The following is a 19,264-nucleotide window of genomic DNA, read 5'->3' as shown; positions in this document are numbered from 1 at the left end:
TGAAAGCCTCGTGTATGGTCTCTCTATTTTTCTCTTTCTTCCTTCCTCCTCCTCCCTTTTACTTAAAGCATTCTCAATTCGTTCTCTCAAGGTTAAAAAAAAAAAAAAAAAAAAAAAAAAAAAATTAAAAAAAAAATCAAAAAAAAAATCAAAATTCTTCGTTTAAATTGTTTCAAATACTTCAACGAATAATTCTAATCGTTCTCGTAGTTTTCGAATCGAACGAATAGAGCCGACTTTCCCAATGCGGCGTCCTACGTCGCTTCGTTCGTTCATTCGTTCGTTGCTCGCGCGTCGGCCATAATGGAGCGCCGCTGTAGTCGCGAGTGAATTTACGCGCAGGGTAGGACAAGCAACGGCGACCTGTTGCTGCTGCTGCTGCTACTACTACTACTACAACTACAACTACAACTCTACTACTACTATATTACTACTCCGCTGCTGCTGTTGCTGCTATTGTTGCTTTCGTTTCCGTGATTTTCGCGTGTGCTATTCTATGCGCGGTAACTCGCAGTGATTAACATTTTTCTTTTTTTCTTTTTGTTAACGTGTGTGCGTTCCATTTTTATCGTATAAGGAAGATGGAAGATCATTACGCGCTAAGGAAAAAAGAAAGAAAACATAGAAAGAGATAGAGAGAGAGCAAGCAAGAAAGAGAACAAGAACAAGAGAGAGATCAAGCCGACAGATTTCTCTCAACGGTCTGAGATTCCGTTTGGTTCGTCTCCCCTCCCCACTTCGTAATCTCCCGACCTTTCGTCGAACGAGAGGAGCGTTTCCGGTTGGATAGCGCCTTCATCATCACTCGCTAGATTTTCTTTCTCTTTCTTTTCTCTTCGTGTTCTTTTTCTCGCCATTGGAATTCACGCGAATCGTAGCGTCTTCTCTTGTGCTCACGGGAACAAATTATTTCCCTTGAAAGGAGCATCGCGTGACGCTTTACGTTATACCGACTCGTTTTCATGATGCGACGCTTGCTTCCATCTCTCTCTCTCTTTTTTTTTTCTTCTTTTTTTTTCCGTTTGTTTCTCTTTCTGATTCCCTTCCCCCGTCGTATAATACTGGTGGCATTTCTTCCGACTACGTGTTTGCTGTCGCGCGTCCTCCTCATCATCTTACAAGTCCCCGTTCCTCGCAGGTTCTATTACAATTTCCTATGAAAAGTGAAATTTTCTTTTCTTTAGTCATTCCTCGTAGAGTTCTTTAGTTTTTTTTTCTTTCTTTTTTACGATGCACGCTCTCTCCCTCTTTCTCTCTTAAATTTATCTGTATGAATTTTTAATTTTTACTAATTTATTTTCTCGTTTTCAAGGGGTCATGTGAATATTAGACGAACTGTAAGAAAATATATGCTTATTAAAAATTTTCCATTTTTTTTTGTTCCTTTTCTTAATGACGATTATAGAAGTGAAAGTATGAATTTTGAAATACAGATTTGATTTGGAAATGAACGAACGACGAACAAATGCGCGTCAATAAATCGAGTTTATAACACGCTTAACTTACTCGATATCGAGGTGTATCTAATATTTGTGGATAACCTTGCATTCCCCGGTTCGCGTGCCGGTGATAGTAGTAGTAGTAGGGACACGCGCTTTCTCTCTCTCTCAACATTTCTTTTTCTCTTTCTCTTCCTCTGTTGCGTGTACGCCAGCCATGCCGCATGTTCTGTATGCGTGCGTGCAGAGAGACGAGTGCGTCGACCGATCGTACAGTGGATATGAGAACGGCGTCGTAGTCCATCGTAGTCGTAGTTGGTAGTTGACTCTCTTCTCACCACCGATTTAACCTGTTGCCGTCCTGTTTCGTTTCGTTTCGTTCCGTTCCGAACAACTTTCGTCCTCGAAACTTCTCTAAACGATATTTCCAAGAATAATGCGTAATAGTCTTCATCGTCTTCATTTATTTCACGCTTTTTAAATCATTATCTTCTATTTTGCGAATCCGTAAGTACGTTTAAAAGTAACGTATTTATTTCCTGTTTTCTTTGTTGAATACACTATTCTATTGTCTTCAGATTCGTTTTCTTTCTTTTGGTATTTCTCATAAATTTCGATTATTTCATTTATATTCGATCCAATTAAAAATGTACTTTAATTATTGTAAAGTTATATTAGTTTCTCATCATTAAGGTTTACTTTTTGTTCAAAGAACATGGTTAGAGAAAAAGAAGGATTTGTGAGATATTATTAGACTTTCGATCGGATTTTATTATTACAAATAAACTATATTTCTTTAGATACTTTCATATCCGTTAATATTTCTTGATGGAAAAAAAAAAACACTATAAAAACATTTAAATTTAATATCATAGTTTTCTTTTATTGTAAAAACAAGTTTTAGTAGTATTGCCGTGAATCGAACGAATTCGAGTTAACCCAGGGACAGTTTGTTGGTGCTTATCTTTGGTGTTTCTCGAAATATATTACTATTCTCGTAAAGATAATAACTCTTAGATATTTTTATTCTGGTAATCTAAATCTTCAGATGTTTAGCGATGCGATTTTTATCTTGCAAGTTATTTTATATCGAAACTCTTATTGTTAATTATGAACGTGTATGATATCAATACGCTATAATATGTGATAATGTATATAATAACGAGTTAAAGTATGAGACTACTGTTGATATGTGTTCACAAATTCTAAGTAACAATTTTCTTTTATTGTTAATTCGTTTATCTTTTGTAAAGATTTGATTCCTACGAGACAATTGATTGAATTTTTTTCAATCCAATAACAAAACAAAAAATAGACTAAGAGGAGGAGGGGGAGGAGTAGAAGTAGAAGGAGGGAGGTAGTCAAGGTCGTAAGGAAACGCGGGACGCTGTCTTATGGTAACTCTTTCTGTCAAGAACGATTCTTCGGTGAGTCGTACGCATCTATCAATTAAGTACAATTGACCGACAACTATCTGCCCAATGTATATCCTCCACTATCTTTCTTTCTCTTACATCTTTTTCTCAAGCATACCCGCCTTATTCCTCTTGATTTATCTCTCTTTTTCTTTCTTTTTTTTCTTTTCTTTATTTATCTTCTGTCGGGGATAGAAATTCATTACCAAAAAAAAAAAATCGATATTAGTTTCATTGTGTGTATTCACCTTGGTGTATTCTGCATCGTGAAACGCGAGTAACTGGTAAAAGTTCAACGTCGTTTCCCACGCTCCCCTCTTTCTCTTTTTCTCTCTTTCTCTTATTCGTTCGTTCTCTTTTTCTCTTGTTCTATCCGCCGATCTTATGACCGTGGGACGAGGGGGATGAAAGGCAATAGGAAGGGGCAAGTGGTCGGTGAAGCGACGAGAGAAAGATGAAGGTGGTGGGGGTAGGAGCCACGCGAGTGGTCGAAACTGAAGGGAATCGTACTTATATTCTTCTTACATACCGTTCGAAGATCGGCTCATCGTTTTCGTTGTCGTCGTCGTCATAGGTATAGTCATCATAGTCATAGTCATAGTTTGTGATTTCGTGATCTCAAAATCGCAGCCTTGTAAAATATCTTCTTTTTATTATTATTATTATTATTAGTCTCTTCTCATAATAAACTTTGATTTTGTAAGCGTTTGTTTACGCATTTTCAGAATGATTTCCAATCTTCCTTTTCTTTTTTTTTTTTTTTGTATAGTACTTATCGAACGATCTCGAAAGTCAAAGTAAATAAAAAGTTCTAAGGTCGATACTCCTAAATATTATTGTTTAAATATCTAATGGTCATTTTACTTATCTACTTATTCGACGATAATCGTGCAGGTTCGACAGCGATTAAGTTAGCAGTCGATCCCGTATCCGAGTTACATGGGAATCGCGTTAGATGCAAAGAAACCACGAGTAAAAGAAATGCTTTGAAATTGATTGAAATAATACGTTATAAAACGAGTGCTAAAAGTCTTTAGGTTAACGGCAGTTTAACCTTTCGTTTCTTGTCTCTTTCTCTCTCTCTCTCTCTCTCTCTCTCTCTCTCTCTCTCTCTCTCTCTTATCTCACGAAATAACCCTTTTCTTCGTCTTCGTCTTCGTCTTCGTCCGTTCATCGTCGTTCATCGTCGTTCATCATCGTCGTTGTAGTCGTCGTCGTTATTATTCGAGTTACAATGATTACGCGTAGAATATTCTTCCCCCTACCCTTTCTTGTTCCCTGGATCTCTCCTCCCTTTCTCTTTTTTTGTTTCTTCTAAGTTGTTACGGCCGATCGAGAGTGCAACGAACGATTGCGAAATAATTAATTCCCAAGTTTATCGGGGGTATGCGTACTTTTAATTTAAAAGCGAAAGAATTAATAAACAGAAAAATAAAGAATCATGGACGATGAAGGTGTACCCTAGCAGGAAGAAAGAAGAAGACATCGATTTCTGGATGTGCAGAATGAGTGAAGGTCTAGTGCACAGTCGATCAAGTTGTGACTAGATCCACACTCATTAAGCACGTTTGGTATTAACATCGCAGTTTCATCGACAATTCTCTGTGATAACAGTGGCTCTCGATATTCCTTTTTAAATGAACTCATGTCCATTTACTTAAAATATCGCGAGCTGTCGTGGATACATCGAGCTTATTTATAATATTTTTTTATGAATCTTACTACTGTTTTCCTCTGTTATTTTTCCTTCCTTCTCGATTATGTAATTTGTATTAGTTTCTAAACGTTTTTCTTTCTGCAAAGAGGAACAAAATCGATGTATATGAAAGTATTTCTTTGTCATAAATACAACAGTTTAATTTTAGAAACATTGTTTTAATTATTTATCGTCAATTTATTTATTTATATGTATGTATATTTATTATTTTCAAGGGAAAATGGTTTTTTTTCCAGTATGTTGAAAATATTCAACATATCGAGAGCCATTGTTATTTTGATGTTTTAAATAGCGTTTTAAATGATTAGAACAAAAAGTCGATTCCATAGACGAGTGTGAATGTGGTGCACGTATGCTCTATTTTCTCGTGACTAGATACATACTCGTCTACGGCAAACTATTTTGGATATTTTCAATAAGTGAAATGAAAGCGCGTACGAATAAAAGCTTTATTTTCCTCGATCGTTAATAATAAACGCATATTTATCGTTATATTATTATAAATTTATTCCGCCCAATCGTATAATAATTTTACATTCTTTTTCTTCTTTTTCATTTAAAGAGCAAAAGGCTACGCAGTCCAGATTTATTGGAAAATGAAGATACTAAAATACGTGCCGTGGATTCGCAATTTTTTCCTCTTAGTTATGCACCGAGATCGTAAGTTTGTTATTCAAATAGAAATTAACCAGGATGTTTTTATAGTTGTTCAATATTAATAATGTATAATATTAATGTACATTTCAGCGATACTTCGGTCAGGTGTCGCGTTAACCCTGACTCAGGAAAGGTTATATTATTTTTTGGGAAAGAAATTTCATCATGGAACAGAGAATCTAACTACGACGTGAATATCATACCAAAAAGCGAAACCGTACCATCTAATATTTTATATATGTACGAATTACTTCGGACTCAACAAAGCATAATTTTTTCCGTTTGTTATAATATCGGAAAACGTTTGTGCAATATGTGGTCGAAATCTGACCCTACCAATATACTTTATACACAAAATGTAACGTATCAAAGTCAAACGAATTTTCGTACCTGGGGTCGAATTCTTTGTGATTCTCATACCAAATCTGATATCACTAGTTACATGTTGGAAGGTTGTAAATCGTCGTACGACGGGTATAAGGCTGCCACCATTTCTTTGAATTTAGACGGTGTAAAACAGTATTCCTTGTATCCGGGTCAAATTGTGGCGGTGGAAGGAACGAATCCAACGAATAGTATTTTTCATGTGAAACAATTCTTTACTAAAGGTTATGCTATTAAAAGTGAACCGCCTAAACTTACAAAAAATTTAAATATCATAGTTGCGGCAGGTCCGTTCACGTCGTCGGATAATTTGTGTTATCAGCCTTTGTTCAATATTATGGAACGCGTAGCAAAAGAAGAACCTCATATATTAATACTCATTGGACCATTTATAGAGAAAAGTCATCCACATATAAAGAATTGTAAACTCATGGAAACGTTTCTAGAACTTTTCGAGAGACTTCTAGTCAAAGCTATGCAATATTTGTTAGGGTATGATATTTTTTATTTTGCTCTTGTAATCGATGTTATATAAATTTTATTTTTACTTATTATTTGATTTTAACGATTTTGTGATATTTTTCAAATGATCTTTTTTTTCACCTTCCATTGCAGAAAGTCTGTTAAACTTGTAATAATACCCTCGCATCTAGATGCTCATCATTTTGCCGTTTTCCCAACACCTGGATTTCATATTAATAAGGATAAATTGCCGCAAAACGGTGAAAATATTTATATGATGTCGGATCCTTCTATTATGGATATAGAAGGTTTGATAATCGGTGTAACCTCGGTAGATAGTATTAAGCATATATCAAAAGAAGAAATTTCGTAAGTATTTAAAGTTTTTAAATATTCATAATGATATATAGATATCATATTTTGATATAATTTATATCATTTTTTTCAGAAATTTTCCAGCAACAGATCGACTTATTCGCATAGCTGATCACATATTGTCTCAATGCTGCTTTTACCCCTTCTATCCTCCTAGTGTAAATCTCGATACGAAAATGTGGAAGAAACACGCTTTCTTCAATCTACAACCGCATATATTGATTTTGCCATCGGATATGCGTTATTTTTGTGGCGTAATCAATGATTGTCTCGTTATAAACCCCGAACGATCGATCAAGCAAATGTATGCAAGGTTGTGTATTAGACCAAGCGAACAATGGAATCCTCATAACATATCTTGTGAGATAGGAAAAATCTGAGAACATTATTTGTGGTATCTTCTTGGTTACCATAGTACGTTGTTGATGTTTATTAAAGAAAATAATTTAATGGTTTCTTTGTACTTATTTTTTTTTTTATCAAAATTTTATGTATAAATAAAAAAAGAAAATTATTTTTATTTCCTAAACTCACACACACACACATTTCATTTAAATACATTTACAGTATGTATAATTTTTTTAGTTCGAGGCGAACGGGATGTTTTTGAGTTATGCTTATTTTGAAAGATCGACATTTTTAAATTTTCATTCTTATAGGTTTTTTGTCTAATAATTATTAAAAATAAATATTATTCCATTTATTAGTGTAATTTGATTTTAATTTAATTTAATTTATTTATTTTGCATAGCATGAAAGGAAAAATTAGTAGTTGATTGATTATTTATAATTTCGATCTTATATATATATATAAAAGTGATTTAGATATAATTATTAAATTACATAAATTATTTTTTTTAATTTTTAAAATTTTCTAGTTAAAATTTAAAGAATTGATAAGTTAACCGACAGAGGTCAGTACGGGTTTTATTCTGTGTAGTCGAAGTTCAAAATGACTCCGCTCACACGTGACGGCGCCACATGTACGACGAATCGGAGTAATCGGGGTTTTCTGCTTCTACTGAGCCGTGGAATCGGCCATTACTTCAATATTTCTCCCGCGAACAAATACCTTCAATCAACGATGAGGAAACAAAAGAGTCTGCAAAAATTGGGGTGAGTATTCGTGTTTATTTTAACGTACGTTCGCCCTTCGACCTCGTTTCATTGACGAGGAAAATCAAGCGAAGAGAAAGTCCATTGGAATTAGCAACCTGCCAAATTTCATGGACGCCATCTTTCTTACGAATTCGTATACATTCCAATGTATACATTAATGATTTTTACCACATTCTTATTCCCAGGCTCATATTTTACAACTTTGAGTCCGATTTCTCGTTTCTAAAGTAACCGATTGTCCGTCTATTCGACTAGTACGTCATTTTTCTCATTGTTATTATACGATCGATGCTCGCGGCCTTGAAATTTGCCGCACTACTTTCACAATCGATAACACGCGTGGATTTTGTATTTTTCATTTTCTTTTATATATTTTTTTTTTATTTTTAATTTATTCTAATCAAGCATAATTTCATTATACCACAAAACATTCTATATCCGAACGAATTAATTGTATTGATTATATTTTTTATGTTATAACACGTATCAACGTTTGAAAAGAAAAAAATAAGAGAAAAATAAAGATGCGTTTTATCTTCTTCAATTTAGAAAGTTGATTATAGATGCTACGTTTTTTCAGACGACAAAATTGCATCGGATGATGTCGGCAAAAGTGAAAGTTCCGAACGCTTAAAGTTCGTGACCGAGTTTAGGTGTCTCTTAAATTCATTCGTTTAGATCTGCTAAATGGGTAGTTCATATACAAGAAAAAAGAAAATGAGCTATATAACGTTCCGATCCTCTAAAGGAATACTGTGGAATAAATTTGCGTTAATTTTATGACATAATACGTAACTGACAACGTAATCCGTGACATTAATCTTCCAGTTAACGCATGGCTACTTCTCGAAAGCACGTGACTCTCTGTGAATCGTTTGATAGTCCACTCTACTGCACTCGATGCACATTATTTATACGTACCAATGCTGATTATTGTGTTTTTAACATTTTTTACATATTTTCATCTCGATAGATTTAAAAATGTATCAACGAATGAAAATACGAATTCCGATATTACCGACTACAATTACATATATCTTTGATAATAGTTTTTACAATAAAAATAATCGAATTAATACCGCTGTATGCATGGATACATTTGGCCATTCAATAAATCAGTACAGTTTTTTAATAATGCAGAGTCAGTAATCCATCTTTTTAGCAAGCTCTTCAATTTAATTGCCGCTGATATTCACAAAGAAAATTTTTAAATTATTCTTTATCAAAATCAAATAGTCATCCGGATTGTGGCCTGTGATTTAGAAGAGAATTCGTCCTTCTTCAATCGTATAAATCATTTCTTTTGTTCTTACAGCAACATACCCCTCATCATATACGTTACGAAATATTTTTGGCGGCTTCTGTAATATTACTGAAAGCATAATTAAACTCTTAGAGCAACACATGTCAGAAATGTTTGTTTTTATTCACTTCAGATCCTTATAATTTTAATTTATAGCTTTAGTAACGTCTAATGATCATTTATATAAGAATTCTAATAAAAACAAATATAAGTTATTGAGTTATATATTAATACAGTACTGAAGACAATTAATATTATCGCTAGGAATCTACTATGAAATGAAAAACGCAAAAATTATTGGATATTGATGCATACAGTCTCATAGATTATATTTCATTGATCTTATTACATTTTAGCGAAGGTAACACGAATCCGCGATCAGATGAATATATAATAAATATGTAAATACTTATTTACGTGTTGATAGCAGTGGAAAAAACTCGTGATACTAATCATTCATTCATAAAAATTTATTCTCTTCGTTTAATTTTATTCAATATTTCATTTTCTCATTCTCACATAACAATATACAAAAAACAATGCTTTGTTATTTTGTTTGGTAGTATTGAATTATTTTGTATAAACTATTAATGAATATTTATCGAACGTCTAATATATTATATTCGATTAAATGTATTTAGATTATGGTATTTATTCGAATAATATTCCATTTTCTTCCTTTGTCGAAATCAAAAAGAAAACGGTTTCGGGAAAGAGAACAAAATGTTAAATAAAATTAGATATCAATTTGATACAAAATTAATAGCAAATTTTTATTATTTTCAATCTATTATTTGATTAGGATCACGCAATACACCAGTGCAAAGGGTGAAATAGAATTAATTAAATTTTTTATTTATATAACTATTTTCATTCTTAAATATTATGGAATTAAAATTTTTTAATTAATCACGAAAACAGAAATTAAAAATTCACGCGATTCGATTGCATAAATTTTAAATTACAAACATATACAAACAACATTGTTTGTTCAACAAATTTCACGATGAAGATAAGAAAGATCATGTAAATCCTTTTATATATATATTGATAAAAATGATTTAAGAATTATTATTTTAAAACGAACCTATGTAAATAGTAATTTAAATATTCTCAGAACAACTCAATGTTGATCATTAAACAGTTATTCCAAATTAAAAAAGCATTAACAATAAATCTTTAAATTCAATACATAGAAAATCATTATTCTTTTTTCTACCAATGAAAGAAGAACTCTTTCGGTTATTCCCTCTCTTGGAGATATCATAGACGAAAGTTCATTTACATTATTATATATGTATAAATATATGCGTAACATCGGTAGCATGAGAAAGCGAAAGTGTCATATCGATCCGATTGGTTCCTTGTCTGCCTACCTCAACCCTGATTTGGTCTCTCCGGTAAGATGATATTATTACTATCTTCTCATACTTCTCATTATCATTTTTATGTTTTAATTATATTATTTTAATCTATTTGTGTTAATTTTGTTCTTTCTTGTTACATGAAGTGAACGATGTCTTTTAGAAAGAAATATAATTTTAACAAAAATAATACACATATTTTTCATTTTGTTCTGGATCCAATATTGTTGTACAAATAACTCATTCGAAGACGAAAATGAATAAATAGATATCTTATCTTTCAATATTAAATTCACATAGATAAGTATCTATATCGGAAATGTTAATAGCGTCGCTTAGGTGTCTGTTCATATTAGAATGAACATTATAACGTACGATATTCATACATAAGTATTATACCATACTTCAGTATAAGTAGATACATTACGCTTTTCTACACGACTTTGAACATTAAGCTTTGACGTAGTTAATAGCTTGTGTCATCGGTAGTTAGGTGTGATTCAAATAATCGTCCATGATTTCCGAAAGAATAATATCATTTGTTTTATTTACGTTTCGATGATGATCTCACCGTCGAAAAAATATCATCGAAGGCACACCGTTTGTGCAGGAATGCTGCTTTTTTCTTTCTTTATTCTTTTCGAAAGAACGTACACACAGTGTAATACGTAATTCGGAATTGTGTGTCCTCGTCTCGTCTCTCCATTTCAAGGTCTTCTTCGTCAACGTTTCTTTCTATATAGTTTTAAAATCCCTCTCTTTCTTTTTTTTTCTCATCTTTCGTTTTTTTTCTTCTTCTATTTTCTAATCTTCTGATATATTGTCTACGTAAAAACATCTTTTCATTCGTCTCTCTTCCAATCGCAATTTAGATATACAGGGTTGGGTATTTACAGTGATTAGGTCAATCATAACAGCGAAAATCTACACCTGTTTTATATCAAAATAATCGACAATATATTAGAAAAAATATCGATTTGAAAATCATTATAAATCTTCATGATTTATTATTATTCTTGATGATTGCAATACAAGTGAAAATATATGTATTCATCTTCCCTCGGGACGTTGCTCTAAATGAACGTTTCTCTAGTCAATCAAGTTTATCGTGTTACAGTGTTCAGTATGTAACAATAAGCATGTCTTTTATTGTCCTTAATACCTTGTTACATATATATATATATATATATATACATATAATGATGATCTATATAAAATGGTGGTATTCTTCGTTCGTCGTACGAATGACTCTTGCTGTTGAATTTGAATGAAAGTTATTTTCATTTTTCTACTTGATTATATTTGTGAAATATTTTTTTCTATTTTTCTTTCTCTTTATTATATCCTTTTATACTCTGTTTATTTTTGGTACAGTGATAAAGTTTATATAACCCTGTTCGACGAGAAATTTGTTTGTTGAATTATTTAATTTGTATAGGAAATATAGATCGGAGAATAAGTATATATATATATATTTATATTTATATAAAGAGATAGATAAAATTAGATATTTAGAGATATTAAAATATATATTATAGTACTATAAGTAATATATAAAGATAATTAAATACACCTTCGATTGGTCATAATTCAATGTATATATTCATTCATTTGATTTATGATTAACGGTGATCGTTTGTCGTACGTTATGTAATGGTAGAAAAACGTAAGAAAGTGCATATATATAGATACAAAACAGTCATTATGCATTTAGCTGAATTTTATGTTAGTCTTGTTCTACAACGCGTTCTCTTAAAAAGATTTGTTTTTAAATAATAACATTTTAACCTCGATAAAGTGACTGGTTTTAAAATTCAAATGGAGAATATAAATGTTGCGATAAATAATTGATTAAAATGAGAGACATTTTATAGACATTTGTATCGAAGGCAAACCCGCGCACACGTGGGCGCGAATCCTGTCATGTCTGTTCTCTCTCTCTCTCTCTTTCTTTCTCGCACATACACACACATCCACATAACACACTCTGTGGACTTTGCAGATTCTTTTCTTCTTTCTTTTTGGTTTTTCTTTTTCTTTTTTGTTGTAAGTTAATTTTATAATGGGAAATAATAACGATCAATCTTAAAGTTCGGAAAAATTTTTTAAATAATTTTGATAACATTATCATAGATCGAATGAAATGGGACACTCGGTATATGATCACGGTGGAGGTCCCGAAAGAAAGAGAGAGAGAGAGGAAATAGTGAAGGAAAAATTAGCGAGTCCTACGCTGGTGGGCTGTTTTGGGCGGACGACGGCTGTGCACAAAAACGGCGGCAGTCAAGTTCAAGGCCACCACCCCCTCCAGCAGGTCCATGGCCGCCACCGACTACCCCCACCACCGACCACCACGTATCCTCACGGTCTATGTATGTAGATATATATCCGTATATACTTTATATAATATACACACATATTATATATATATACACGTATGTATGTGTATGCATATAAATATGTGTGTGTGTGTATGTATGTATGTATATACACAACGACGCGCCAGGAGTGTATCAATCCCGGCTGCGAAAACGAAGGGTAGTGAAGAAGGCAGAAGAACCCTCGATCGATTTACCCTCAATTCTCTTTCTCTTTCTTTCTTTTTGAGTACGTCCCTTATTTGCGATGTATTATTATAATTTTTGTTATATTTTATATTTTTTAAATATTATTTTGATATTTTTTTTTACACTCTCGTCGATATATATTTTCTATTTGTTTCGTCTATCGATCTAAAATTTATGATAATTATGATTTTACAGGACGATATAATCATTTACTTACGTACATGCATAAGTTGCTTCTTTCCTTTTTTTATATTGTTACGAAAGGAAGTGTATATTTTGAATAGGAGCATGTCCATTTTTCGTTATCGCGAGATATTTAAGGGTTTGTATTTAAATATAATTGTTGAAATATTGGTAAGCACACTTATAGACAACTTTTTTTACATTGTATTCTCCAAAGATTGGTTGGATAACATGTTTTCGTATTTCATTTCACGTACTGGGGGATATGCAAAGAATTGATTTTCTACATTATCATTTCTACTACTCCAAAATTATGATAATTTGGTTGAAATGAATGTCATGGCAATAAAAATTTCGGTAAGTGCTTATAGCATCAATATGAACACACAAAAAATGAAAAATTAATTTTATTTTCTAAATTTTCAACCTAAGATGAACTTTTTATCATTTTTCTCAAATAAACATATTTGCGATAATTTCAAATATAAGTAATTTTGAGTTATTTTGACTGTAGATTGTTTATAGATAGAAATGTCTTCGTTTTATTCAAAAACGGACTCGCTCAACTTTCGAAATAAACGGCTCTCATTTATTTTCTAGTAATATTTGATTTACATTGTTTTAGTTATCGCGTTAGTTGCATCTGTTGTTTTGGAAAAATTGTAATTGGACGGTATATTGGTATAATAAAAATATATAAATTAATATAAATTTTTGATTTTTAACGTATATTATTTCTCAGTTAGTTTACATTTAAACGTGTATATATATATCTATGTATAAGTGTTATAGTTAGATAGGAAAGGGGAGTAGAAGAGAAAATGATAGAAAAGACATTTGAACGGTTCAGGAGATATCGCAAATCGTTCCGAGTGCGAACAGATAAATGAGATAAGTTCTATCATATGTTGGCCCCAAGGTGAACAGTGTTAATGACCGATTTGCCGTGGCCATGAAAAAAGCCGAAAATGAGATATATTACAAGGCGGTATTTGTAATTATCGGGTAACATATGCGTATATTGCAGATATCGAACGGGGAACGATTTGATCTGAGATACGCGCCGGTGATAACGCAATTTTCTGTCTCCGTTAGCTAATGTAATGCAATTGTATCTACGGTAAACATGTGCCGTTATTTCCTAAGATTTTTTTATACGACTTGTTATATCAATAACAAGTATTTTTTTCATTCTATTATATTTTTACAATTAATTGTATCGTTCTGTTCGTTAAGATTCATAAATAATAGATTTATTTGAAATTGTTGAATTATGCATTTGAATCGTATCATAATATGTAGCTTATTATGTTATGCTAATATAGAAAATACAAAATTAATAAACATGTTGCGTGTGATCATCTAGTATGATTGTCCAATTGCGGACATTAGCAATGTAAATTTGGGAGTATTCGGTGAAAAATCGTCTGCCAACTACACGTAATATAACGTTCGTTTTAATGAATCTTTCATTATCTCCAATCGATCGTAGAAAAATGACGAAAAAAGATTTGCAATAATTCATTTCCATTGATATCACAAAGTTAATGCGAGACGCAACGTAAATTTCAAGTCACGTCGGGTGAGCGATCGAGTGATCAATTTATCCACACGTTATCGACATTCACTGTTTGTTATCAAAGATTATTTTGCTTATTTTGACGACTGTTTTCGTCAGTTTGCAAAGCTACAAGTTTTTCACCATTATAGAAAAATCTTAAAATATAAGAAAATTAAAAGAAACGAGATTGAACACACCACAATGCGTTTAACAATAAATATAAGAAAATCGTTTCGAAATTTGGAAAAGGTGTAAGTTTGAACTTTGAAAGGTAACAAAAACGAGGAACCGAAATAATTTCTAAATACATTTCATACGAATCGTAATCTCTTATTGACAAAGTTGTTGCTTGACATAGACGTAGGATCATTTTTGATTCCCACAACCGAGTAAACTATGTACAAATTTCGAGGATATGTCTTGTATCTTTATTAACCCTTTTCCCTGCGAATAGCGTCTTTGAGCGCTATATTCATTTGCTATCATCAACTTTCCAATGATGTACAATCATTGTTTTTTTTTTTATGCATACTATAATATATATACATTCTATGCAAGGGTTTAATGAACCTCCTCCATTTAACAATCTGTTTTATATCAAACTATATTATTGAAAAAAGATATTAGGTGCGTGATTTAAAAAATGTCTCTCAAGTTTAGATCAATGATTGATAGAAAAAGTTTAATATCCATAGTAGTAATACACGAATAGAAAGATAAAGAAAGTAAAAAAAAAGAAAAAAAAAAAAAGAAAAACAGAGAGAAACTTCGGGGGTCGTGAGTCGGGTGCGATCGAGGGGTCGCGTGTGGAACGGAATGGGGTAGAGTAGACTATAGTAGAATAGAGTAGAGTAGGATAGGATAGGATAGGATAGGGTAGAGTAGGGTGGCGTGTCGCGGCATGGGGTGGGGTGGGGTGGGGGTGTTACCGCATCCTCCGGCGCGTGTTTGCGTTCAGTCGCGCGCGAGCCGCGGTTTCGCCGAGTTGGTAGGGTATAGTGATTGCGTTAACGTTACCGTTGCTTAACGTAACGTAAAGCCACGCGGGGATGATTCGCGGTGCGTTTAATTATTTTATTTCCTCTACCATAATAATAATCACCTTTACCATTATATTTTCCATATTATTACCCTATACCAATCGTATTTTTTCGACACTAATAACGACGTCTTCCTTGCCCTCGTGATACATCCCACCGCCATTTTCTTATTTTGCTTATTCTCACTCTGCTTATTCTTCAGTGTGAAAAGGAGCGAGAACGATATGGAGGCCTGGATGTACGACGTGGTACGTGCTTTTTCTTCTTTTCTTCTTCTTCTTCTTTTCTATTCTTTTCCCCCCTTTTTTTTTTCTTCTTCTTTTTTTTTTCTTCTTCTTTTTTTTTTCTTCTTCTTTTTTTTTATTTTTTATTTTTATTTTTAATTTTTGTTTACTCCCCCAACATGATCTACCTCTTTTCCCTTTAACTATCTTCCCTTTCTCTCTCTCTCTCTCTCTCTGCCTTTCTCTTTCTCTTTCTCCTCCCCCTTTCTCTTTTACTTTCTCTTTTATTTTCTCTCCCTCTCCCTCTCCTTTTCTCTCTCTCTCTCTCTCTCTCTCTATCGCAGATCTCGTGGCTTTGTTTACGTGGTGCGCGCGCGCTCGACTCCGATCGAAGCTTTTCGAATGGAGACAGAGAGAGAGAAAGAGAAAGAGATAGAGATAGAGATGGAGATAGAGACAGAGATACAGATAGATATAGATATAGATAGAAAGATAGAAAGATAGAGTTAGAGATCTAGATAGAGATAAAGATGGAGAAAGTGATAAGGTGTTCTTTAATTTTCGGTTAATTAACAATAATTTTTGTTTTTTTTTTTTCAATCAAAAAATGTCGTAGCTCATACTATTTATCTTATTATTTTTATTTTTTATATCTCATTTATATCTGTATTTCATCAGAGATGTTTTTGATCTATTATGGACCGCGCGCGAGCTGGAAAAATAATGTTTTTTTCTTTGGCGAGAAATGATAAGAAAGTTCATAAGTCTTTCGGAACGGTTATTACTACTTACTTATTTCATATTTGGTCTCTTTGTCTTTTGGAATATTCACATTTTGCAGCATTTGACTTGTATTTACTTGACGTGTTTTCTCTTTCTTTCTCTCTCTCTCTCTCTCTCGATGTTTAGAACGACTTTACACGAAAAGTTAGTTAGAGTGAGAGAGAAGCTGAGAAGAACGAGGTAGAAAAGATTAGAGAGAAGAAGAGGTGAAATTAATTGGTGTTAAGAGATCTCTACGATTTCGTCACTATTCATTTTTGTTCTTCGCAGTCGTATGTGTTCGCTGATCAAACGTGTTAAACGTTGTTTTCCGTTCTCTCTCGTTTCTTCACTTGTCGACCAAATTTATTTTCTCCTAATAAAATATAAATATATTTATATATATATATATATACGTAAAAAAGTTCATCAAACTTTATTACTTGTCTACGTTTAATCGTCCTGCTCATTGATTTTTATTCTTTACATTAAAAACATGAATTAATTGTAACCTATTATTTTTCTAGCGCTTCTCTTACGTGTGTGTTTCTTTTATTCAAAATATTAATTTATAAGGAATACAATGAAAGAGGATGGTTTTAATCTCTATTTTATGTGCGTGTGTTTATTCTATCCTCCTACGTTTCAAACATCAAAAACGTAAAAGGAATCCTTACGTGCTCGTAGAATAATATCTTTGTGCTCCGACTTCTCTCGCATCTTCGAGAGAAGAGCAATGTGCAAACAGAAAAAAAACAAAAAAAAGAGATAAGAAATTTGTCGCTTATGTTTAGAGTGGTGGTGGTGGTCGTCGTCGTCGTCGTCGTCGTCGTTTACGTTCTTCCAAATGAAAAACATGCACGTGGAACGAGGAAAATACGCGAAGAAGAAACGATAGCAATCGCAGTCGTTATATTTGAAGTTTGAAGCATAAACGATTACACTTGTGTTACTCTCTCTCTCTCTCTCCCTCTCTTTTTTTCTTTTTCTCTTTTTTGCAGGGAAAAAAATCTAGAATGAGAGCTTAGCAGAATTTGCAAAAAAAATTGTTTGTTTTGGTTGACATTATATTACTCGAAAAAAGTCGAACCTTCTGACGCGTTTTGTCGTTATCCTATTCCCTTCTATTACCATATTATTTTCTTCCTAAGCGTATTTCTCTTCAATCTTTTTTTTGAGCTTTTCACCTGAAAAGTTTTCTGATTAAAATAAAAAAATCGTCGATCACCTTGTTGGATCAGAAACAAACTCGCGTAAGAAAAAATTCGTCTTTCGTCACTTACCCAACCACCCTTCCTCCCTCCCCCTTCTGCCCCCCCCCTATCTCACACACTAAGTAAGATTTTTAATATATACATGGGTAAGTAAGTAAGTAAGTAAATACATTCCCTCGGAGTTTCCATCGATCCTTCGCGTTTTCTTTATCTTTACATTCGTTGCTTGCTTTTTTTCGTTCTTTCGTTCGTTCCTTAACCCTTCCAAGACGACGACGCTGCCCTTGGAGCGAGGATAGAAAGGATATCTAAATATAAAATTCGAAGGTATGCTCGAAATAGCAATGCGAGGATGGAAACGGTGGGATTCGGTGGAAAAACTTGATCTCGCGTCTTGATAAAGAAATCAAAAAAGTTACAATTTAAAGGAATTCTCCATGATAATAATCCTTTACATTGAATTTCTTCATTCTTACGTTACCGATTTCTTTTTTTTTCTTCTTTTTCTTCTTCATCTTCTTCTTATTCTTCTTCTTCTTCGTCGTCGTCGTCATGACGAGTAATAACACGGATTCGGATTTTAAAAATAGATATAATGCCGCCCGCCCTACCTTGAAATTGCTCATAAACGATTGTCTCGTATTTAGGTTTGTACGAGCGTTTCGTATCTCTCCTACGTGATCTTCAAATTCGCGGTGCGTAACGCATCCTTCGTTATGAATGTGAGTTATGCTATTAGTATATGCTATATATATATATATATATATATGTATGTATGTATGTATATGATATACATATGTAAGTATAAAAATATTATACTTTATTTGAAATATACAAACGCTATCACAATTTTGTTCAATTTTACGCGTGCGTCGTTGAAGCAGAAAAAAGAACCGGAGGGCAATGCTTTACCACCGAGCTTCTTCGATTTCCTCCTACCCCCAAAGAACCTTCTTTTTCTTCTTCTTCTTCTTATTTTTTTTTTTTTCTTTTTCCTTTCTTTTTTTTCATTTTTTTTTCTCCGTCCGTCGACCTTGAACGGTCCTTAACTTTTCTGACGTGCCGCATAAGCGTCGTCTCGGCGAGATTGATATTTATTCTATATATATTTCTTTGTATAATTTTATTTTTGTATATACAATTTTTTTTTTTTTTTTATTCTATTTATGCTTTTACGTGTCTCGAATATCGCGTTTTAGAGTTTTTTTTTTTTTTATGATTCGCAAAACTTCTCGACAATTTTCTTCCTACGAGAGAAATCAATTTCGATTAATGTTACTACCACCGTTGTCGTAGGAAAATGTTAGATAACAATTCTCAAGATGACGATTATAAATGATATAAATGACTTCTTCTCTTTTTTTTTTTTTTTTTTTTTTTTTTAAAGTTTATAATATAAATTTTTATAAATAAACACACACACATATACTTATAACAATACAATGATTGAAAAACATTTCGGAAAATGAATTTTTAGC

At 32.7% G+C, this 19,264-nt stretch overlaps 2 protein-coding genes across 9 annotated transcripts in view; both read left to right on the top strand.

Moving 5' to 3' along the window:
* The window catches only part of LOC106787589 (DNA polymerase alpha subunit B), an 11,419-nt gene extending 4,514 nt beyond the window's left edge, over positions 1–6,905 (top strand). Inside the window, exons 1-5 of one of the 2 annotated variants that reach the window (XM_014750095.1) lie at positions 2,803–2,866; positions 5,134–5,231; positions 5,319–6,104; positions 6,228–6,443; positions 6,523–6,905. In XM_014750095.1, coding sequence (XP_014605581.1) covers positions 2,834–2,866; positions 5,134–5,231; positions 5,319–6,104; positions 6,228–6,443; positions 6,523–6,829 — 1,440 coding nt within the window. In that variant the 5' untranslated portion in view covers positions 2,803–2,833 and the 3' untranslated portion in view covers positions 6,830–6,905. Of the gene's footprint in view, positions 1–2,802; positions 2,867–5,133; positions 5,232–5,318; positions 6,105–6,227; positions 6,444–6,522 lie in introns of those variants that run through there. The other variant, XM_014750084.1, reaches the window with a different exon arrangement.
* A 558-nt stretch (positions 6,906–7,463) lies between these two features.
* LOC106787711 (steroid hormone receptor ERR1) overlaps positions 7,464–19,264 on the top strand; it is a 24,413-nt gene continuing 12,612 nt past the window's right edge. For 3 of the 7 annotated variants that reach the window (XR_001381836.1, XM_014750343.1, XM_014750315.1), the window contains exons 1-2: positions 7,464–7,565; positions 12,369–12,607. Coding sequence is in view for 5 of the 7 variants with exons in the window: in XM_014750343.1 (XP_014605829.1) it covers positions 12,554–12,607 (54 nt within the window). In the remaining 2 variants the exon portion in view is untranslated. Of the gene's footprint in view, positions 7,566–12,368; positions 12,608–15,499; positions 15,606–15,788; positions 15,835–19,264 lie in introns of those variants that run through there. The other 4 variants (XM_014750351.1, XM_014750326.1, XM_014750335.1 and 1 more) reach the window with 3 other exon arrangements.

Source organism: Polistes canadensis, unplaced genomic scaffold (assembly GCF_001313835.1).
Source record: "Polistes canadensis isolate GaletaPanama2010 unplaced genomic scaffold, ASM131383v1 scaffold_4, whole genome shotgun sequence".
In the NCBI taxonomy this organism is placed as follows: Eukaryota; Metazoa; Arthropoda; class Insecta; order Hymenoptera; family Vespidae; genus Polistes; species Polistes canadensis.
The sequence above is the reverse complement of the archived record's forward strand: the minus strand, read 5'-3'. Positions and strand labels throughout refer to the sequence as shown.